Here is a 22,895-nt window from a genome sequence, read left to right on the forward strand (position 1 = left end):
GGAATTGTATTTTGAGGTAATATATAGTAATGCTACTCTCAACAGGATAAAAATGGTTACAACAGTTCGGGCTTCGGAGCCGCACATTAAAGACTTTAAGTCCTTATGACATCTCGAGTGATACCCATTGGGAGTGGTAGAAGTGGTTTTGTTGTGGGTGCATAAACCACACCATTGCGATGCTACTGGTTCCAAGTGAATTAAGAACGGTAAATATTACAAGGAATTGTAAATATATTGAAATTTAAAAAGATACATTTATATTCAATGGTTATTAATGTAAAAATATTTTCTCTCTTTCCTTGCAAATATGGCTCCCTCTAGTGGCTATAAAAGTGGAACACCATAGACTACGTTTAAAAAAAAAAGCCACCATTTTTAAAAAAAGGTCACAATAAATGCGTGTGTTCTTGTCGATATACACACAGTCTCATCGTCAGCAATGATGCAGCATATTAATCAGACAATTACTGCTCTCTTCTGGAATGAGAGAGCTGTTGTCATTGTCATGCCACATATCTGTTGGAGCCACTCCTCCAGCTTATGGGTGATAGGCCCAAGTGTGTGTGTGTGATGAGAGATGAGAATAAGAGAGTCATACGGGCATTGTCAAGAAAACTAGAGGAGCCAAGCCCCAGCTGCTGGTAGATAAAACAGTAACTCAAGACTGTAAGACCAAACAGACCAACCTGTGCACTGCCTGGACTGACTATGAGAAAGCCTGTGATTCAATGTCCCACACATGGATCCTGGATGCTTGAGGCTGTGTAACATCAACAGGACTCTAAGGGCATTCAACAAGAAAACGATGGGGCCAATAGGGCTAAGGAAAAATACCACCTATAGGAGATTGATTGGGAATTTTTATATACAAACAGACCTCAAATATATGCAATATTATATTTTCTTTAGCATTTAGTTTACTTTGTAAGGTATATAAGAACAATTATTATTATTTTTTTATTCCTTTCTCTCCATCAAATTTCTATTGAGACCTGCTCTAACTCTAATGTGACTGTTTCCCACCAAGGAATCGCAAACGTGCGTAGAACAGACAAATCACGCGAGATTTGCCGTCCCGTCCCGATACCTCCACATTACAGTGTGCGACAGAGACAGGTAAGATGGCGGCGCAGGAGACTGAGGCAGCACAGCAATCGGCCGTAGGCAACGGCGAGGTAAGAACAGTCATACAGGCGTAAGACAACAGGCCGCGCAGGTACACACCGCCCTTCTTACTTGTTCGGTATGGTAGTCGGGTAAAATGGTTAGTTCCTCTGCGTTTATGAAGTAATTGAGATTGATGCCGGTGAGAACCAGCGCCCCCGGTTGCCCGCGGAGGCTAACGCTAGGCTAGCCAGCCTTAACTACCCCAGCCGGGGTTACTCATCACGTTTCTCCACAGCTGCTGCTTGCAGCTTTTAGTGGACTTAAATGCGTCGTTTGTCTCAGACGGCCGGTTGGTAAAGCTAATTTAGCTAAAACGGAGGTTAGAGGCTCGGATGGTGGCTAGCAAGCGAGTGTTGACCTCTGACGAGCAGGTATCACTCTTCTCTCGGATCCGGCGTCGATCGTGTGGCTGGACTGGGTGGACTTGTCAGGGGAATGGCACACACCAACTGTCAGCTCGCTAGTTAACGACGTTGTAGATGGATGACTGGGCTGGTTAATCAACAAGCTAGCTAACTCATTTAACTAGTTATGAAATGGGTTAATCTGTCCTGTCAGAGGCAGTGATTGTTTTAGAGCTTCCTGGATTATTTCGCCAAGGCGGAGTTTTTAAATCTTGTCACCTTACGTTATCTAGCTAGTTAGATAAACCTTTAACATATTGGTTTATATTTACATAACTCAAACTGCTCTACGATCACCGGTGAGTTAAACGCAGGTTGTATGTGAGGTGCATTGTACTGATGTAACATCTCAACTCAGCCTCCCAGTCGTGTACCTAAATGATGAGTTCAGCTGGGGAGCTCCGCTATTTGCAAACCTAGTCCAGGTCCATCTAAGACTCAAACGTTTCCGCCAACCTCGTGTATACACTGTATTATGCAATATGGGAGTTGAAGATCACTCGAATAACTTGGACATGAGCCTCGAAGCAACACGTGTTTAATCATCTACGCTACGTTGCTCGCTCACTTCCGTTCACTTGTTTGCTTGGCAGACCCTCACAAAGACTGTTTAACCTAATCACCAGATTACTGCGATTAGATCTTATAACCTTTGCTGTCTCTGTCTGCTGAGGACTGTTGCAAGACACTGAAATTAAGGAATAGTGTTGTACAGACTAATGAGGGCTGACTTGACCTCCACCCTGCTGCTGGGGCTGAGGGAATTGTTAGGTTTGAATAAGTACTTTTCAGGTTCAGTGAACCTCAAGATCAAGTCCAGGGCTGGCTTTCATATAACCATCATAAAACAAAGATAATCTTTAAATGGTAGAGTCTTGCACTGAACAGTCTCTCATTTAAATGACCTTAACACTGATGATTTTGAGAAATGATGACCAGATCAGTCATCTTTTAAAATCCCTCAGACAACTTTTCAGCCTATTTTATCTTGGTACTTGATCTTAAATGTATTAATTGGATGCTGATGAGTAGTGTTTTCTGTTCATTATTGTATTTTACATGCCATGTTCCTCACACATGGTAGCTATAGTGGTACATGTATGGTTCTGCTTTACGAGACTGCTGTCTAGAAATGCACTTCAGTGTTTTGCTTGATGATGATCCTATTTTTCCGGAACTGTTTGCACTAATTTTTGTGAACCATGCTACTGTACGGAATTCTCAAATGTTTCAGTTTGCAGTCCCATGTTGACGTGGAAGCCATTGTATGTAATCTTTGTTTGTTTGTTGATGTTCGATTATGTTGGTCAGTGACTGATATTACAGGTTGTGTAAAAAAGGGAAGAAAGATGATTTAGAATTAGGACTCAAATATAATCTCATTCAGTGTTTTATAGTATTAAGCTCCACTGTTAGTTATGTTTTATTTAATTGTTTTGCATAAATGTAGGATATTTCTTATTATAAACCTGTGATCACTCTGATCTTTCGTCATTGTTGAAATGTTCTTAGTTGCACAGACCTCAAAGAGAGGGAGATTTGCTTCAGTTTAGAAAAGGTAGTAAGTAACCTTGTTCTGTATCAGCAAGAAACTGCGCTGCATGTCCACCGAGCTAAAACGGCATGACGAGAATGGGGGATGGTTAGGTTTTAAATCGCCACGTGCCATCTATGGCCTTGATGCTGTCTTCCATTCCAAGGCTCATTATTGGCAGTCACTGAGCAGTGGGCGTGTGTGTTTTAATCAGGTGAGCAGTAACGGCGCTGCCGCTTCGGGCCAGGTTGCACGGACTGCCGCTGCTCCACCGGACCAGCAGCAGCAGCAGCAGCAGCAGCAGCAGGGAAATGCCTGGCAGGTCATCAAAGGCGTCCTCTTCAGGTGTGTGCAGGAAAGCCCAGCAGTCCACGTCTGAGCTTAATTTAGCCATGGATGCTGTAAACAAGAACACCAATGTTTTTGTTCAGGTTTGAATCGAAACACATGTAACTGTGGTGAAACACTGTGTCCTGATGGTGCCTGTTACCTAGGACGTGCTGGGCACTTTGATTTAATCATAACTTAGCACTCTGTTCTGTGACTGTATTTTAACACTGCGGGTTGTCCTAGACGGTGTTCTCATGAGTGGAGGTTGGTGAGAGATGGCTCCTGGCCAGCCTTCTCAAAAGCTACGTTTAGGAGCTGCAATTTATGTCGGGGGTGGGGGGGGGGTTCTTTCTAACAGTAGCAGCTCTACCAGTCACAAAGGACCAGTGGAGGTGTGATGAATGAAGGGTTTCTTAGAATTGCTGCCAGTCATAGTTGTTTTTTATATATCAGATAATACCTGTATGCACATTGTATTTGTCATTTTTAGCTTTTGCTTGACAATTTTAGGAATATTGTATGTTACTGTAATCAAGTCATTTAGATTTTTTTGTATATCAGTATATGAAGTCTTGACATGATATACTAACTAAACCATATCTAGCACTGATAATTGGGGATTATAAATGGTGTTTGTATATGGTTGATTGTCCATCTACCCAGAAGTACAGAAGGTGTGTAATATAAAGCCTTTTACTATGAATGGGATTCCTGAGTGGGATTCCTGCCAGAGGAGAAGTATTCCACAGATCTACTGTGCGGAAATTATGGCATGTACTCGTTGTGAAGTTGTCCTATCAGCAGGACGAGTCATTTTCAATATAACATTATTTTGCGTCTATGACTCTTTGCATTTGCGCCCTGTTTTGCAGCTGAGAAGACAACGTGGTCCAAGCCGTGGCCCGTTACTGTTATTTGTGTTCATATTTAGGCTGATGATAAAATTAACATGTTTTATTATTCAGACTATTTAAACCATCATTTGCAGATATTGGGTAGTGAAATCTTGATTCCCTTCCATTTGTATCTCCATCACGTGTGATACCACCACTTGCCCGAGAGCCTTGTTGACGTTTGCTTGTGTGTTGTGGTGCAGGATCCTCATCATCTGGGCCATCAGCAGCTGGTTCCGCAGGGGTCCATCGACCCCTGACCCCAGCGCCCCTGCAGGAGCCCCCCGGCTGCCCAGCCGCAACCTCTTCCCCAAGGACACCCTGATGGTACTGCAGGCAGAACGTTGCACGTTTTTGTTTAATTTCAGCTCACCTGAGGCAGGTGGTCGGTGTTGTGTGGTTACCTGCCACAGGTGTGTAGGAATCTGGGATGGAGTAAAACTAACTGGATTCTCTGCATCAGTTTGAGGTGCTCTATTCTCATAAAATGCACAAAGACACGAGCACCACCTTTAGTCTTGCTTACTGAGGTACAGGTGGGCAGGTGAGAAATGTTTGCTGTGACACAGACAGGTGTGTGATGACAACTAACAGCTGCATGGTCTCCTGTTTCCAGGATCTTTATGTGTATATCTCCGAGAATGAGGTATTTTCGGATTTCAACAACACAGAGAGCCTGTTTTGGTTCCAGAGGGACCTGATCTATGGAGACTGGACCACAGGAGAGGCAGGAGATGGCTGCTATGAGCATTACCTGGAACTGGACACACCTGAGGTGATACATAAACACCTCTGTCTGCTCCTCATAAACTCTTTTTACACTTGGTAAAAAAATGTGAAATTGGCTATCAAATTATGTAAACATATGATCCAGATACCTACCCAATAATAATCGAATTCTGAAGACGCCACCTCCCCTTTGTGTACAAAGGGACATAACCACTCATAAATCTACATTTCCCTACTCGGGTGCAGACTATGTCTTATTCAAGCATAATCTATAATAAGACACTGTATGCTACAGATATAACTGGATTAGTTTATCAGACCTGGAGATAATGCAGGGCTCTACTAGTAAATGTGGTTTGTGCTGAGACACTTAATCTGTCTGTGTGAATGTGGCAGGGCACACAGCGGAATGGCTCCCTGTATATCCATGTGTACTTCACCAAGAGCGGCTTCCACCCCGACCCTAAGCGCAAAGGCCAGTATCGCAGGCTAGCCACCGTCCACGCCAGCCGAAGTAAGCGCCCCCCAGCAGTTCCACTCGCACACGCTTAGTCCCGCGTCCGAGCTAATGCCCCCGCTTCTGTTTCCCACCGTGACAGTGCTGAACAAGTTTAAGAGAAGGAAGTTCCTCAAGACCAAGAACCTGCTGACGGGAGCCACCGAAGCTGATCCTGAGATGATTAAGGTCGGTGTGCTCTGTTGTTTTGTGGCTTGGCGTTACCGTGGAGTGGTACCAGCCGAGCAGGATACCTTCAGTCTCCGGGGGGAGGGGAGCTTTACCATTGCAGTCTACAGGGAACAGTTAGCCTTGTGTTACCATCTTGGCAGTTCCCATGAAGGCTAAATGTAAATAATAATAAATGGTATGTTGCGTATGTTTGTGGAATGTGTGTGTACGCCCTTGTGCGTTCATGTATCAGCGGGCAGAGAGTCATGGCCCTGTGGAGATCATATCACATTGGCACCCCAACCTAACCATCAACATGGTGGATGATCACACAGCGTGGGTGAAGGGTTCCGTGCCTCCGCCCCTCGACCAGCGTAAGTGCCCCAGCACCACCCCGAATCTTTCATGTCTGACAGGGTGGTGTTGGGATCTGTGCTTTTAACTTATTGTTTGCAACGATCTGAATGCGTGTGACTCCATTTGTGTGACCAATACAGCAATTTTCAGACAAACACCAGGAGCTCTCTGCTCATGCTCTGCCCTCCCCTGACTCTGCTTTCTACCCATTTCTCTGTCTCTCAGACGTGAAGTTTGACGCCGTGAGTGGCGACTACTATCCCATCGTGTACTTCAACGACTACTGGAACCTGCAGAAAGATTACTACCCCATAAACGAGACCCTGAAGAAGCTGCCCCTGCGACTCACCTACTGCCCCCTGTCCCTATGGCGCTGGCAGCTATATGCTGCCCAGAGCGCCCGCTCTCCCTGGAACTTCTTGGGCGAGGACGCGTACGAACAGTCTGATGAGGACCAGGACTCTGTGAAGGTCAGAACTCCGTCCTAGGGCTCCCATCTGGTTACGCCCTGCCGGGGTTAGAATGCTGGTGGGGAAGAAAACGTCTCCGGTCACGTTTGATACTTATGTGTTCTCTGTTTCGATCAACTTCTTGATGAGCACATTGTCGTGGGGTTGTGTTGTATGTTTTGCGTAGCCTTTCACTTCCGGTTCATGGGGAAATGTCTTGCTCAACAGGTGGCTTTGCTGGAGACCAACCCATACCTCCTGGGGCTCACGATCGTCGTCTCCATTGTACATAGCATATTTGAGTTCTTGGCCTTTAAGAATGGTGAGTGTCATCGTTATTAGCACACGTGCATATGTAAGACATGAGTAGTTGTACTTCCACTTAAGTACCAGGAAATGTCCTCTTGGTCCAAGTATCTAAATAACCCTCATAAATATTTGTTGTTTGCTATTCTGGCTGCATGGACATTATTGGTTTGATTGGTTTGTTTTTCTGTCTCGTCATGATGTCATGTCCCCTCAGACATCCAGTTCTGGAACAGCCGTCAGTCTCTGGAGGGCTTATCTGTGCGCTCCATCATATTTGGCGTGTTCCAGTCGCTGGTGGTGCTGCTCTACATCCTGGACAATGAGACCAACTTCGTGGTGCAGGTCAGCGTGTTCATCGGGCTACTCATCGACTTCTGGAAGATCACCAAGGTCATGGATGTGAGGGTAAGACACCGTCCACCCCTCCACCCCCCCGCACAGCCCCCTATTGTGAGAAGTACTTCGTTCTTGACCCCTTGACCACCTCTTGGTCCCTTTCAGATGGACTGGGAGAATAGGATTGCAGGAGTAATCCCACGATTGATATTCAAGGACAAGTCCACGTACGTCGAGTCCTCAACCAAGATCTACGACGACGTAAGTGTTTCTGCATTCGTTTCGCACCGTTCCACTGCAGATGTGACTGTTCCACTGAGATGCTTGTTTCTGTCTGTTCTTCATCTAGATGGCCTTTAAGTACCTGTCCTGGATACTCTATCCACTCTTTGGCTGTTACGCTGTTTACAGCTTAATCTACGTAGAACACAAGGGCTGGTACTCATGGGTGCTCAGTATGCTCTATGGTTTCCTGTTAACCTTCGGTGAGTTTTGACCTTTCAGAGTACATAAGTTTCGTAACATTTGAACCGCGCCACTCCACAAAGGATGTGTATTTGATTTTGGGGACAGGCGGAGGTTCAGACAAAGCTGATTCAGAAGTTTGTCCTGGGACTGTCCCAGGTTAGGGTGCAAGCCTACCTTTCCCAGCAACCTCTACGCAAAAGCACACAGCAGAGGCTTTTTTAAAATTTTTTAATATATCTCACTACTAGCCAATCGGTGCGGAGATGGGATGCATGTTTGAGTATTTCTGCTTCAGATAGTAACTTTTTGAAGAGCATTTTAGCCAAAAACACTACAAATACATTCAGGAGGTTGTCTTGGGTCATGCTGCATGTCTACTTAGTTCTGTCTGCAGTTGCATATGTTAACGTAGCTCACTATATACCTAACGTGCTCCTTGTCGCCTTGTTAACTTTGTTTGCTTGTTGGAAGAAAATGTACTATAACATAATATGACTGACTGCCTCACAAACAGTATGTGTAAATATATAGTCTCTGAGATGAGGTTGGTAGGCCTTGGCACTCCGCACCAATGAGCAGAATTCTAATATTACCTTGGCTGAGGGGGAAGTATATCCCAGATAGCTGTCTCCTGTAGTTAGTCTCGTCATAAAATGTTTTTACTTTTTGTTTGTGACCTAGGCTGGGTTTGTTTTTCATATCTTTAATGTCCTTTCTGTAGGTTTCATCACCATGACACCTCAGCTCTTCATTAACTACAAGATGAAATCAGTAGCTCATCTTCCGTGGAGAATGCTCACCTACAAGGCACTGAACACCTTCATCGACGACCTGTTTGCCTTCGTGATCCGAATGCCCATGATGTACAGAATAGGCTGTCTGCGAGATGGTGTGTACGGACTCTCTGTGCACTCATTAGGGGCTCTAGTGCAAACACGCACTCTCTGACAGTACACTCTAATATGGACTCACTCTCTCTGGTGGTACACTCTAGTGCGGACTCGCTCTGTGGAGGCACACTGCACTAGCAGACTCATTCTGTACATGATATAATTTTATATACTCATTTTCTCTGGTAGCAGTCTCAAAATCAGCGTATATGGCAATGATGGCGTGTGTGTGTGCGCTGCGCTGCGCTGCGCTGCAGAGACTTAGCAAATGTACTAACCAGTCTGTTTCACTTTTGTATCAGCTGTTGGCTTTTAGTTTCTTTGCCTGTTCTATCTGTTAAGGCTGGCTTTATTCTTCCCCAGACGTGGTGTTCTTCATCTACCTGTACCAGAGGTGGATCTACAGAGTGGACCCCAACCGTGTCAATGAATTTGGCACTAGTGGACTGCACCACAGCGAGGAAAACTTGGCCCAGGTGGCTGCAGAAGACACCACGCCCGCCGCCATCACAGATAAACCAGAGGGCGAGAAGAAGAACGATTAATCTTCTCGTCCACACTCTCGTCTGCCCAAGATGTATTCCAACATCATGGCTGAGTTTATGTCTAATAGTCAGGGATGGGAACTGGAATAATGGTATTCTGTAAAGGACACTGCGAGAAATTTCAGTTCAACTCTCCATTTTTTTTGTATGGGATCTGCAGAAACAAACACAACCCATTTAATGTAAACTTGATAATATTTTTCAGTCTCCCATATCTTGCAGTGAAGGTGAAGTAAAAAGCAAAGTGCTGTACTGTATTGTGTATTTCTGGATTGGTTAACACTACTGTTGTGAAGGTACAGGGAAGAGATCCACGAGGTTAACTGTGTTGGATGGGCTGTTGCAGTACATATCTCAATATTTTACAAGATGGGAGACAAAGTGAAGGCAAGTGCAAACTTGCTACTATTTTTCCTTTTGTTTTCCTTACTGTGTGGATTCGCTGTTCCTTTTTTCCCATTCCATGTGTGAGGTCTGTGTACCAGAAAGAGGGTGAGTAGTGTGACGGGAAGCAGCACACGGTCTGGACGACGAGTGCTACTCAGCCTGTGCAGACACTACCCACAGGAGACTGGGACTGCCCAAGGCTTTTCCGTTGTTAGGGGTCCTTTTTTTTTAATGGTTGATGTTCCAAACTTGAACAAAAAAACAAACAAACAAACAGCCTTGTAGGTATTAATATAATGATCTATTAATATTATTAATAATGGTGATCATGATTTTAGTTTTCAGCCTTTTTTTTTTGTACATCCTAACACTGTACAGTCTCCGCTTGTAAAACCTTCGTGTGCAGCTTGTCAGACGGTCTACAGCAGCTGCGGTGACGGTCATCTGGCCGAGGACTCGGATCCCTCTCTGCAGAGACCCTGATGCATCTACACTTCAAAGCAGAGCCATTTTTGTTTTCAGTACAGCTAGTCTGTTGAATGCAAGGCTTAGGTTGTGTCGTGTGAGTGTTGGTGGGACAAAAAGCCTAGTTTGTCTTTTTTTTTTTTTTTTTGCCAAAATGCTGAATTGACTGGGCTTTTATTTTGGTACATTAAAATTTGATTCACTCATGTTTATAGTAAAGCGTAAGTGCAGTTTAAATATTTTATGCAGAGCTTGTTTGGGATTTTTTGTTTTTGATGCAACATGTTAGGTGTTGGTTAATGAGCACCTGTTAAAATGGGAGTGTAATTAATAATGGAAGTGGCCAGACGTTACATAGTTTAACAGGCGTCCATAACGAGAAGCTACGTTAAATTCATATGCAAGGTATCGCAGTTGCCTCGACTACGGCGCTGTAATGATTAGAGCCAGTGCGCTTATTTTAAGTAGTTTTTTCTTCTGTGAGCTGTTGATGCACTGGTGTCTTGACCGTGGGGATCGCTGTAGTAGTTGAGATCCACGCTTGGCCGTTACTGCCCGAGTAATGTCTCATTATCCTCACCAGAGTGTACAGTGTGCTACATATTCTGGACATTTTCTGAGGGCATACGGGAAAATATGGATTTCACATTTGGTCGCATAAAAAGGCAAAATTATTAAGCTCTATCCTATAACTAGTTGAAATAACCTGAACACCAGTTCCTGAAAATATAATGGCCTTATAATTTAGTAAAGTTAATAACCAACATTTCTTTACGAGTAGAAAAATTTAATCGAATCCATTTGAAAAATTAAAAATACACTGATTCGTTTAAGTATGCAGTTATTTTCACATCACTTATTTACAATTACAAACAAAAGGTCTTCTTACAAAAACCTACACACGTTAAAACGAGTTCACAGCCGTGGACAGCTCCGTGACGAGCTGGCTCGCGGTGGGCCGCAGGCCCGGTTCTGCACTCCAGCACCGGCTGACCAGCTCCTTCAGCCACCGTCCGCGCGCCGACCGGGTCCACACATCCCGCGCCAGGTCAGGTCGGAGATTATAGGCCACGACGGCGTACAGCACGTGCTGCCTGTCGCCTGCGTACGGGGGCTCGCGGGTGAGGAGCTGCCACAGTGTGATGCCAAAGGAGTAGATGTCCACGAGGGCCGTGACCTCTTCGCCCTTCAGGAGCTCGGGCGCCCGGTGGGTGTACGTTCCGCCAATTTCGTGCAAACGACTCGCAGCGTCGCGTGAAAGATCGATTTTCATCGAACAACCGAAGTCTGCTAGTTTACACACGCCGTCCTTCGAGACGAGCACGTTGGCGGGTTTTAAATCCAGGTGGACGACGTTGTGGGCGTGCAGGTGCTGCAGTGCGCACGCGATGTCTGCGGAATAGCGCACGCACTGGTCCACGTGTAAGGGTTCGGCGTCTCCGTAGATGACCTGCTGCAAGTTGAGGCTGCCAGCGAACTCCATGATGATGGTACCGATACTGTCGTCCATCACTTCATCTGTCGGCGAGTGTGTTGTAGCTGCGATCACGCGCACGAGGTTTTTGTGCCTTAGGTGCGCGGAATTCAGCTCAGCCCAAAAACTCTGCCGCGACGCCAGTTTGTTTTTGGCGCATTTCACCCTCTTCACCGCGACCGTCTCGCCGAAGTACCTGGCTTTGAACACCAAGCCGAATCCGCCCGAACCGATGGGCTCCAGACCCTGCAGCTCGCGCCAGTTGACCGCGGACGACCAAAGTCTCCTGGCTGTATCCCCCGGGAACGCGCTGGCAGGCACGCGAAGCCTCGAGCCCCCCACGCACCTGGTCAGCGGGCTGCTGCAGGCCCCGAGCTTCACGCCCAAGTCCCTCCGGAGTATGCGGGTGACGGGGACAGGAGACGGCATGTTACAAGCGCGTGGACACACTGCGCGCACCGCCGCGTTTCAAACATTTTGGATTTGCCTCGCTGAGGACGAGGACACGTGACCACGTTTGTGCGCGTCATATGACTTACTTACGGCAACGTGGAAAATGTTTATCATCCTTGTCCTTATAGCTGGAGCTATTGTGTTGTTATAGTGCAGTCGGAATATTCTTGCCAGCTACAAACAAAGCCATGCAACATGCGGGAGAGATGTCATCCTGTCACACACATTTTGACAGATTTGTCAACGACAGTGCTCTAATATAATACGTTAACCTATCGACCAATTACCTTATTTAGGAATAAGGCTATATAACATAAATGCAAAGCACTATTTTATGTAACGACACTAAGCTGTTTGTAGAGAAGTACCTTTGTAAAAAAAACGGTTTACAGTCCACTCAGTAAGTAAAATACAATAAAACTACAAGAATGTCATCTTAAGCACACATCTATGTAAACCATTTGAACAGCTAATAAGCAAGGGCTTTCATCCCTTCTTTTTATTTCACGATCAAATGTGACGATCGTATGGGTTTATTCTTCTCGTCCCACGTTTCTGAGTCGGACCCCGCGCGCACTATAAACTCACCTGTCCCTGAGCGCGCGTGGACGCGGCAACGGTTTGGGGCTTTCCCCAACAGTGACGTATGGGGATTTCCAGCCGGTCCAGTTTAATCGTTTTAAAGTGAAACCAAGCGAGTATAAACCCTGCGGCACACGGGGAGTGTTAAACAGAAGTGGATTTATCTCGCCGTCGTTCATCTGTATGTTTCACATCGCTTAAGAAGCCACCGGACAAACACCCGGAAATGACTAGCGCCTGACGCCGTCAGAGGAGTTTTAGACGCAGCCGCAACGAAAAGCAGCATTTCCACCATTCCTCCTGTCTGCCATGAAAATTATGAACGGACCTCTACATAACGGCACCGGCTCCACGAGAGGTAAGACACGCATTTCTTTTTCAGTTTAATCGCCGAGGCGCTCTGGTTCGACTTTAATGATCTAGGCCTCGAAATGCAGCATGCAAACACGGCGTTAGTGCGATAGTTACGGGGACTCGCAAGTTGTTTTTTCCTAGTATCGATAAAGATAAGCTCCCGCTAGGCCTACAAGTCATATCGGAGAAAATCACGAAACCGCACTTATAAACGGGTCAGTGCTGGAAGTTCAGAGAACGTCATTTTACGACAAAGATTTGCCCAAGTTATAAATCATATTTTTATGGTTCATAAAAAAAAATTCCTAGTGGAATGAAGATGTGTTTGGATATAGTATCATCAATAGCATCTCTGCAGTACTTTCAGTTTCACTTTATTGGCATATATGCTTGGATGTAATTAATCTGTGGTTCTTGTGTTCTTTACCCACAGAGCTCGAGCTTGGTGAGTATGCTCATCACAATATATATATATATATATATATATATATATATATATATATATATATATATGTATGTATATATATATATATATATATATATATATATATATATATGTATGTATGTGTGAGTGTGTGTGTGTGTGTGTGGCTTGCAATATGGTTGTCATGTTCATGTTAGTTTTGATAACCCAAACTGTATTTACAGCCGATTTTGTTGTTGATTTCAGACATTATAAGTGAATTCCTTGTGGAAAACGCAGCGAAGGAGTTAAGGCTTCCAGGTCCTCCAGCTCCTCCTGTGGATTCCAACATGCAACCTCCTGCCACCCCACCTGTGGGCAGACACAGTGGTCCAGTGCTCATCTCTAGGGGAACCGGCCCCCAGGTGAGCAGCACTACCACTGTGTTCATCTGAAGTACTGTATTCAACTGTCCTTACAATGTCTTAATGATTGATGCTCAACGTCATATACTGCCAGTTAGGTTTTCCATACAGGGTCCAAGATTTTACATGTGTTTTCACAATAAGTTTAGAAGGTTATAAAATATTAGAAAAAAGTCTGAAATTCTGTTCCTCTACAAACTCTATCTATCTATCTATCTATCTATCTATCTATCTATCTATCTATCTATCTATCTATCTATCTATCTATCTATCTATCTATCTATCTAATGTATGGTAAAAAAAAACAAACCAATATTATTATTTTCTGGCTGTATTGTTTTAGCCAACAATACAGTACATGTTGATGTATAACCTCATCTGTTAGGTTGTCATTTCAGCTAATTATTCTTCTGTTGTCTCACTCAAACACAGTAACACAGAACCTCATAAAATGAATGAATGCACAGCTTAGCTAAGTGGCTTGTAGGTAGCTAAGGGCAGCAGAGCTCCAGTGTACCAGAATGCTGCCACGGCTTTACTAGTGCAGCTGAACCGATCCCACTTCTTTAACCAATCCTGCTTTAGACTGAGGTTAGGCCCGCCTACCTTATCCACATACAGACACAGGAATATATTTTTAAAAAATGAAAATCTGTGGAAGTACATAAATAATAATACAATAAATTATGAATAAATAAATGTAGAAATGCTAAAATCGCCTAAATAAAACCTGATGTATGAAAATGTAGAAATAAATTAAAAACATTAATTTAATTATGCTTTTTTCATGACCAAATTATTTTTTTTTCATTTAACTTATTTTTAGATTTGTGCATTTATTTATTTATACTGAAATCATTTCATAGATAGATACTGATTTGAGTAACATTATTTGTCTCTGTCAGCATTGACTAGGACACTTTCTCTCTCTCTTTCTCTTTCTCTTTTTCTTTTCACCTGTTTTCTCAGGGTTTTACTCATTCATACCTTGGAGTCCATTATCTCCACACTACAATACTGATTATTTCATACTGATTCTTAAATATATTGAATCTTTGAAAAATGAGACATATTACCCAGCCCTACTTTCCACAGTTTTTATTATTTCAGTTTTATATTTTCATTAATCCTCTCCTATTTGGTTACTTTTGGTAACCAAATCTTTTATTAAGGCTTTATTGCAGTGTAATTAAAAACAAACAAAAACAGGAACTTAAAACCTTTGGTTAGCTCGAGGCTGCAGTCTGAGATGTGGTGGAGGGGTATAGAATGGAATGTTTGCAATCAAATATTATAACCTTACTTGCACACTTTCGTTTAGAGATGATTTTTTGACAAGACCGTTGGAAGCCAGAGCTGTAAGAAACCTGATGCATGGTTTCAGTCGGTGATCTCTGCCCTCTTGCGCGCCTCTCCGGGGACGTGCACGCCAAAGCCCCGCCCCTCTCCGCTCCCATTGGCTGACGGGTCTTTTGCGCTGGTTTCCTGTTTCTTCACCATGCTCCGCTTCTTTGTGCGGCCGTTCCGCGTCCTTCCTCATCAAGTCCGAGGCGCTCTCCGTCGCTCGCTGCTCTGCTGTTCTCTTAGCTGCCCGCTTATGAACGGCTACTGCTTTTCGTGTTGCTTGACTTTTCATCCTTCTCCGCTCCGATTTGTGACTTCACAGCGTTAGCCAAACAGGCCGTTAGCCAGCTGTTTATTTTCCTCTACCGCCCCTCCCCTTCTGTTTCCGTGTTTAGCCGTTTCTTAAGAACGTTATTTTGGGTGAAAACTAACCAATGATAACCTCTGTATGATTTGTTTTGTTTTGCTTATCGGAACTACAAGAATCCTGCTAAGTATGTCAGGGCCAAAATGATTGCTGTTGGCTATTAGACTAAGTTACCTAAGACACAGACTTGGAACCATGTCAGAAATAAATGTACTAGAGTAGTGTTTTTAATGCTGAGGAAAAAAAAATGCATCCAAGAGGGTTTTTGTTTTTAGTAAGTGAGAACAGCATTTTTGTTAAAGTGGTTTAGCCTAAATGGAGATTTAATGCAATGAGAATGCTAGGCTATCCCAGATTAAATACTAGTAGATATACAATATACAATGATATACAATAATTGTATGTATTTCGGATTTATGCTGCTTTGTCTTCATTTTAAATTGTTTTTGAAAATCCAGAAGTTATCCTGAACTTCTCTCTCTCTCTCTCTCTCCCCCTCTCTCTCTCTCTCTCCTCTCTCTCTCTCTCTCTCTCTCTCTCTCTCTCTCTCTCTCTCTCTCTCTCTCTCTCTCTCTCTCTCTCTCTGTCTCTCTATCCCCCTCTCTCCCCCTACCACTCTCTCTCTCTCCCTCCCCAGCCTCCCAACGTATTTGGTGCAGTGCCCTCTGCTGGTGGCGGTATCATGTCGGCGGTGCCTCCCATACGCAGCTCCAAGGCCGCGGGGCAGCGGCGGGGCCTGGCGGGGTCAGGTCGGTGCCAGCGTCCTGAGCAGACAGCCATGGAACAGCTGGAGCAGCTCCTGGAGAAGCCAGAGCTGGTGGTGGTGGAGCAGCCCAAGGAGCGTGGCATGCGCTTCCGCTACGAGTGCGAGGGGCGCTCTGCTGGCAGCATCCTGGGAGCCTCCAGCACCGATGTCAGCAAGACCCTGCCTGCCATTGAGGTGGGTCCGGCCCAGACGGCGCCTTCCTGAGGGCCAGCTGTGTGGGGGTGCTGCCTTTGTGTGAACATGCACATGTGAGCGTTTGTGTAGGGAGGGTTATGTTTGTTTGGGTTTTTTTATTGTATTTATTGCTGTTTACTTATTTATATTATGTGGTCTGTGAGCCTGGAATTGTAACCTTAACTGTTTTTATTTCATATGTAAATTTACTAATTCAGGACAAATTGATTTTGATTCATGATCTGACTTTTTGATTCATGATCTGACTTTTAAAACTGAAGCAATTCAGTTTTATTAGCATTTGTTCTCCAGCTATAGAAACAGGCCATCTGTGAATTAGCTCTTCCTTATGACCACACCGGCCCCTTTGGTTCACGTCCACATACATGTGGGCCGCTTTGCTGTTTGAACAAGAACCTGCATTTGAATTTTACACAAGCAATAAAAGTGTAAGTGTTGTGGTCCTTTTGTAACCGTGTCTGGAATGTACCGGCTACCCCAAGTTAAAGAGGGGGCCGGGGAGGTCCCCTGTTATGGTTAGAGGGGTTGGTGTTGCTATGTGAGCACTGACCTGGGGTTCCAAAAATGAAAGTCACGAAAGGTGTGTTGTTGATGTGGTCTGAAAGAGGAAATTACCATTCACAGAGTAGACAGTTACATTTTCCACTTTGGTGGCATAAATACCCCTGTATGACTTTTAGGACCAGAGTATTATAGCATTCATTTGAAACAATCCTAGAAGAACTCATAAGCCTGTATCTTCGCTTTTGGTCGCAGCTCCAAGGGCCAATTGAGGGGATCAAAACGGTAACAGTTACAGTGTCTCTGGTGACCAAGGACATCCCTTATCGCCCACACCCACACTGCCTGGTTGGAAAAGACTGTTCTGATGGCATCTGTGTCATCTGTTTCAACCCCCACATGACACGCCGCCACAGGTATAAGAAACAGTTCACTATATTGTTGCTGAATTGCTACTTTTGGCAAGGTTCTATTGTTTTCTTTTCAAGTTCTGAACAGACTTTCTTTTAGATTTTTGCTGTCAAATTTTTATATCGAGGGTAGGTTTAATTTTTATCACTTTAGAATTTTTATATTGTTATAAAAAAATTCATCTTTGTACTGAGGTGCTTCCTGTCACCTGAATACCTTCAGTGGCTTTTGAGCTGTTATAAATGCTTATAGTACAGGGTTGAGAGGGACGTTTTGAGTCATGAGTGAAGTGTGTGTGCACTCGACATAACACTCCAGTATTTGTGGTTTAATTGGGAGAGGACTGAGAGACACAATGTAGTGTACTGGGTGGCTCTTTCTTCAAAGCAGACTTGAATTATTTGAACAGTTCCAAAGCAAAACTTGTTTTTTTTAGTTTTGTTAATTTAGGCATTCAGTGTGTTCGGAGGAAGGAATTGGACGCCTCACTGAAGAAAAGGAGGAATAAAAATATTGATCCATTCAACAGTAAGATGCAAACCATCTCATGCATCTTATTCTACTGTAAACTGTATTGTAACTACTGTAAAGTGTAGTGTAACTGTACTGTAAACTGTAGTGTAGTGTAAACTAGTGTAACTGCACTGTATACTGTAGTGTAGTGTAACTACTGTAAACTATAGTGTAGTGTAAACTGTAGTGTAACTACTGTAAACTGTAGGGTAGGTGTAACTACTGTAAACTGTAGTGTAACTGTACTGTAAAGTGTAGTGTAAACTGTAGTGTAACAAACCATTTCACTACGAGTTATACTGTGTATGAGTATGTATGTGACAAATAAACCAAACTTGAAACTGCACTGTATACTGTAGTGTAGTGTAAACTGTAGTGTAACTGTACTGTAAACTGTAGTGTAGTGTAACTAATGTAACTGTACTGTAAAGTGTAGTGTAAACTGTAGTGTAACTGCACTGTGTAGTGTAGTGTAAACTGTAGTGTAATTGTACTGTATACTGTAGTGTAGTGTAACTGTACTGTAAAGTCGTGTAGTGTAACTGTACTGTATACTGTAGTTTCAAGTTTATACTGTAGTGTAACTACTGTAGTGTAAAGTGTAGTGTAACTAGTGTAGTCTAACTAGTGCAACTGTAGTGTAGTGTAACTAGTTTATTGTAAACTAGTGTAGTGTAAACTGTAGGGTATTGTAACCATACATGCAGACTATGCAACTGCACTAGGAAGTCCGCCATGAAATTTAGTTCTGTGATACGTGTTTGTTCAGTCTGTCTGTCTCTCTCTCTGGGCAGCTGGTCACTCAAAGAGCATTGAAGACATGGACATGAATGTGGTGCGTCTGTGTTTCCAGTGCGAGCTGGAGAGAGATGATGGGGAAAAGGTCCACCTCAGCCCCCTCGTGTCCAACCCCATCTACGACAAGAGTAAGAACCCACCATGTCACTACACACATGTACTGCATAGGAACAGATATCAGCTCTAATACTAAGACGCTCGCTCTGCCTTTCTCTGTGTGTGTGAGCAGAAGCCACTACGACTGCAGAGCTGAAGATCAACAGGCTAAACGTTGTCCGCGGTCCCTGTACAGGAAAGACTGAGGTCTATATGCTCTGTGACAAGGTGCAAAAAGGTGAACACAACTTCCAAGCTCACAAACCAATATGTACTCCAGCACATGTACTCCTTTCACACTCACAAACATTTACTCCCACACCAGCAAACAAATGTACAGCTCACACATAGGAATTCCATGAAAGCCTGGGTCTCTGTATTGTCTCATTAATGATGTTACAATAAAATGTTCTTGTTATAAAATAATTACAGTACTGTATTTAAGATTAGGGAGGAACAGAATGTTTGTACTTGGATTACGTATTCAGAATACAAAAGTAGGTAATCTTTAAAGGAATAAGTCGTTTTAATTTTGTAGATTGTGAGTGTTTCAGTAATCTTTAACAAAAGCAACCATCCCATCCCCAACTGCAGCATTGTAGAACTGGCTTTTTTCTTGCTGAATTGCTTTACTTGCAAACACATGTACGTGTGTGTGTGTTTGATGCCACATATGGCGGCCTACCACAGACGACATCGAGATCATTTTCAGCCTCGACGACTGGGAGGCCAAGGCCGAGTTTGCACACACAGATGTCCACCGGCAGATCGCCATCGTGTTCAAGACGCCGCCATACCAGGAGCAGGACGTTTCCGGGGAGGTGGAGGTGAACGTCAGCCTTCGTCGCATTTCTGACCGCATGTACAGCGAGCCAGTGAGGTTCACCTACCTGCCACATAACCCAGGTGGGCACCTTCTCCACCTGGGCCCTGTTCCTGGTGGCACCTTTAACGTGGGCACTGTGAGTGTGGGCAAAGGCACTGTGTGAGGATTAAGAATGAAAACACTGTCCACAACCAGAGGGCTCACCTTTACAATCCATGGTTACGCCCAACCTTTAAATAACCACTTTCACTTTCAGAATATTTATTTCCATTCATGTCCCCAGTGTAGCTTTGGTTCACTTTCATTGACCGTTAATATGGTTTTGGTGGTGTAATACCGAGTAGTCTAGTTACTCAACTGCCTTTGAGTTAAATCTGAGTATGGAGGAGCATCTTATGAAAAAGACTTGAACCTGAAAGTGACTAAGATTACTTATTTATTATTTACTTAATTTTTTATTAGTGAGAGGCACTGGTCGTCATCTCCCTTCACTAGCGGCCCTTGAATTGCGGCTTTAAATATTCACAGTGAAAGCAAGGCTGGGGTGCCTACTGTTTCCCTGCCACAGCACTGTTTCCTTAACATTCATTAGTCACTTACCCATTTTTGTACACACATGCCTTTCTTTAATGGGTTTCTCTATCTGTGCTGTGTCTGGGGAAGCAGGTGGGGGGGTGTCCCCTGTCCTAGGCGAAGTTCTGTAGGCTGCCAGTAACAACACTGCATGTGTTTTCACAAAACAGTGTCTGAAATTAAGTAGCCAGGAGAAAAACCTCACAGGGGCCAACCAGGTGCTGAATGGCAATGTTTGACAGTTACGCAGTTAAGAGGAAGAAGCACAGGAACGTCATCCATGTGACATTTGAGCTTCGTAACCTGGCACTGAAAGTTTGTTTTTTCTCCTGTGATATTTGATTTGCAGATCCGTATGAAGTCAACCGTAAAAGGAAAATAAAATCAGACAAGTTCAGCGAGGAGTGCCTCACCCACCCAGGTAGGGGATTTCAGCGCATGAGCAAACTTGATTGTTTATTTGGTTTCCCAAACAGTCCTACTTAGGTTTCATTTTTCATTCTGCTCCAGACACGATGATCAACAAACCAGATCCGTCTCACCAGTTTGATCCATTCTGCTTCGCCCCTCTGGACTGTGGCATCCCATCAGCACCCCCTGCTCTCCAGGAGGAGAACAAGCTGCTTCAGACCCTAGATGAGATCCATTATGGGGAAGATGACCTCAAGCAAGAGGATGGCTGTGTCAGTTTGGACCCGGACACTATGGACAACATCCTCTTCAGCATTACCGAGTGTCTGGGTGCCCAGAACTTCCTCCAGCTTTTGAACAGCCAGGATCCCAACTCAAATATTTTGGTAGAGGGTACAGACGCCAACCTGAACATCCCAGAGGTGGGCCAGCCTCCGCTGAACCTGGCCTCCTTCACTGATGCACACTTCAGCCAGATGGTGAGCCAGGGCTCCGGCTCAGACCGTGAGACCCTGCCCCACGACTTGCAGGGCATATACATAAGTCAGGTTAAGATGGAAAACGATGAAGACTCTTGAAGGCTTCCACAGACACCCAGAAGAGTACCAGACCTTGTTTTTCAGTGGTGGAAATCAGGACTGTGGGGGGACCCTACCAGAACTGCAGGATATGAACACAGACGCATGCATGCATGCATGCATGTTTAAGTCTACACTAGATGCCCCATGTAAACCCTGAAGACTTCCAAAAAGAACATGGAATGAATGAAATCCCATTTGGATGAACCACTTTGTCCTCCGGAGTGCCATGGTATGTGCGTGTAGGTGTGTATGAGTGCTTTCTCCTCTGGCCATGCCGTTTGTCCAGGTTTTGGAAGTGTACCAGCAGATCTGGTCAGCATTAGCTCAGTGTTGGTCAGTAGCAGGCAGGACTTGTGTGATGTGCCGTCTACACCCCTGAGGACCTGGCAGCAGCTTGTACCCGTTAGGCATTCATGCACTAAGGAAAGGCAACCGACGGACCATGCCGGAAAACTCCTTCTGGACTTATGAAACAGGACACAGGACTGATTTGCAAACTGTATAGGCTTCGAAGCATTGACCCATATAGTGATGTATTCTGTGTGTGCAATGAACAGCAGTTGCTTCTCATAGAATTTGCTTTAGATTAACTTTTCCATCAGAACAGCTTTGCCACATAAGAATAAGTGATGGCATTAATTAATATGCATTGTTTTTAAAGAATTAATATTTTAGGACTTAATTATATACTTTAACCACCTGTGAAGTAAATACCAGGCCTTTTCAAGTTCCGTCTCAGGTCTGAAGTGTATATTTTGTAAACGCATATTGAGAATGTTTAGAATGTGACAGATGAGCAACCATGTAGTGTGAATTCTTAACTGGCTCCTATAGTACCCACCTCCATCTGTAACGCTGCTTCTAGAGAATGCATAGTGGGCTTAAAAGAAACCACTTTTCTTCTTGGGGGAAAAAAATTTAAGGATATGCTTACATGTGTCTTCTATTAAAAGCTTGGTTTGTTGCTCCATTTAATTTGAATTTTACACATTGCAGAATGAGGAAAATACCACGTGTTGCACAATAGATTTCATTACGCTCCAGCTATAGACATGCTTGGTCAAAAGGCTTTGATATTTCCATTGCGTAAGCACTGAATCAGTTTTTTTTCCTCAGTTTTCAGCCCTGGTTTTCTCCCTTTCCCACCCACAGATTCTACCACCATAAGACAGAAGAAAATGATCTCATCTTTGTGCTTAATTTAGACAGTGTGGCTCTACTGGTCGTGATGTGGAGGCTATCCACACACATTCCACCAGCCCTTTGCCAACCAGCCAGTTATACCAGTTACTACAGATGACATTTCTTTTAAACTTGAGTTTAATCATATTTATTTTTCTCTTAAAAAAAAAAGTTTTTTAATTGTTTGTTTTAGATTGTGGTTTATATATAGATAGAGATCAGGAATTTTTTTATTTGCCAAGCACTTAATGGTCAATTCAAACACAATTATGTCAATAAGAGGATTCCTACACATTTTAATTCTTTATAAATATTACATGACCCATGTATGGATAAAGTCACAGTGAAACATTAGCTATGGGTACAAGGTTCAGCGCGCTTCCGCCTCTATTAGGATTGGTGGACAGGAATTGTTGCAGCAATTCAACCATGCCTTTGTCTAGTTCGGAGGTGAAACTTGGCCTAAAGCCAGTGGGAAACTCCACCATTGGTTAACTTCAGTTTAAACTGTGGCAAGCATACAGCATTTGGTATTCCAACAGGGCAGATTCTGATGATCATTTCTCTGTTCATATCAGTGTGAAAATAAAGAATATGCTAGTATCTTTACTTCACAGAAAAGCTGCTTGAATTTAATTAATCCATTTTGTCAGTAATTGTGAGCTCTGCATTCGTCACCTCCATGTAACAGACCAGTTGTTACTTAT

The 22,895-nt window shown here is 43.9% G+C and overlaps 3 protein-coding genes across 6 annotated transcripts; 2 read left to right on the forward strand and 1 right to left on the reverse strand.

The window, feature by feature from the left end:
• Positions 1–1,071: 1,071 nt before the first annotated feature.
• Positions 1,072–9,338, forward strand: clptm1 (CLPTM1 regulator of GABA type A receptor forward trafficking). The gene is made up of 14 exons (XM_027032379.3): positions 1,072–1,178; positions 3,323–3,453; positions 4,535–4,658; positions 4,948–5,106; positions 5,457–5,574; positions 5,660–5,745; positions 5,981–6,101; positions 6,310–6,554; positions 6,762–6,855; positions 7,057–7,247; positions 7,344–7,439; positions 7,528–7,663; positions 8,368–8,535; positions 8,900–9,338. Exons 1-14 carry the CDS (start codon positions 1,125–1,127, stop codon positions 9,079–9,081), a joined length of 1,905 nt encoding a protein of 634 aa, XP_026888180.2. The 5' UTR covers positions 1,072–1,124; the 3' UTR covers positions 9,082–9,338.
• A 940-nt stretch (positions 9,339–10,278) lies between these two features.
• mos (MOS proto-oncogene, serine/threonine kinase) lies at positions 10,279–12,293 on the reverse strand. The gene has a single exon (XM_027032383.3). It carries the CDS (start codon positions 11,834–11,836, stop codon positions 10,838–10,840), a length of 999 nt encoding a protein of 332 aa, XP_026888184.2. The 5' UTR covers positions 11,837–12,293; the 3' UTR covers positions 10,279–10,837.
• Positions 12,294–12,505: 212 nt separating this feature from the next.
• LOC113591752 (RELA proto-oncogene, NF-kB subunit b) lies at positions 12,506–21,976 on the forward strand. Of its 4 annotated transcripts, XM_027032380.3 has the most exons (11): positions 12,506–12,800; positions 13,230–13,241; positions 13,467–13,624; positions 15,973–16,275; positions 17,053–17,213; positions 17,645–17,736; positions 18,516–18,647; positions 18,749–18,853; positions 19,306–19,521; positions 20,364–20,435; positions 20,525–21,976. In XM_027032380.3, exons 1-11 carry the CDS (start codon positions 12,752–12,754, stop codon positions 21,001–21,003), a joined length of 1,779 nt encoding a protein of 592 aa, XP_026888181.2. In that variant the 5' UTR covers positions 12,506–12,751; the 3' UTR covers positions 21,004–21,976. The 4 variants fall into 4 exon arrangements, with proteins under 4 accessions (XP_026888181.2, XP_081555957.1, XP_026888182.2 ...); XM_081699831.1 differs by lacking the exon at positions 13,230–13,241; XM_027032381.3 differs by lacking the exons at positions 12,506–12,800; positions 13,230–13,241; positions 13,467–13,624 and adding an exon at positions 15,094–15,609.
• Positions 21,977–22,895: the final 919 nt, after the last annotated feature.

This window comes from Electrophorus electricus, chromosome 17, assembly GCF_041902795.1.
Source record: "Electrophorus electricus isolate QZ-2024a chromosome 17, ASM4190279v1, whole genome shotgun sequence".
NCBI lineage: Eukaryota > Metazoa > Chordata > Actinopteri > Gymnotiformes > Gymnotidae > Electrophorus > Electrophorus electricus.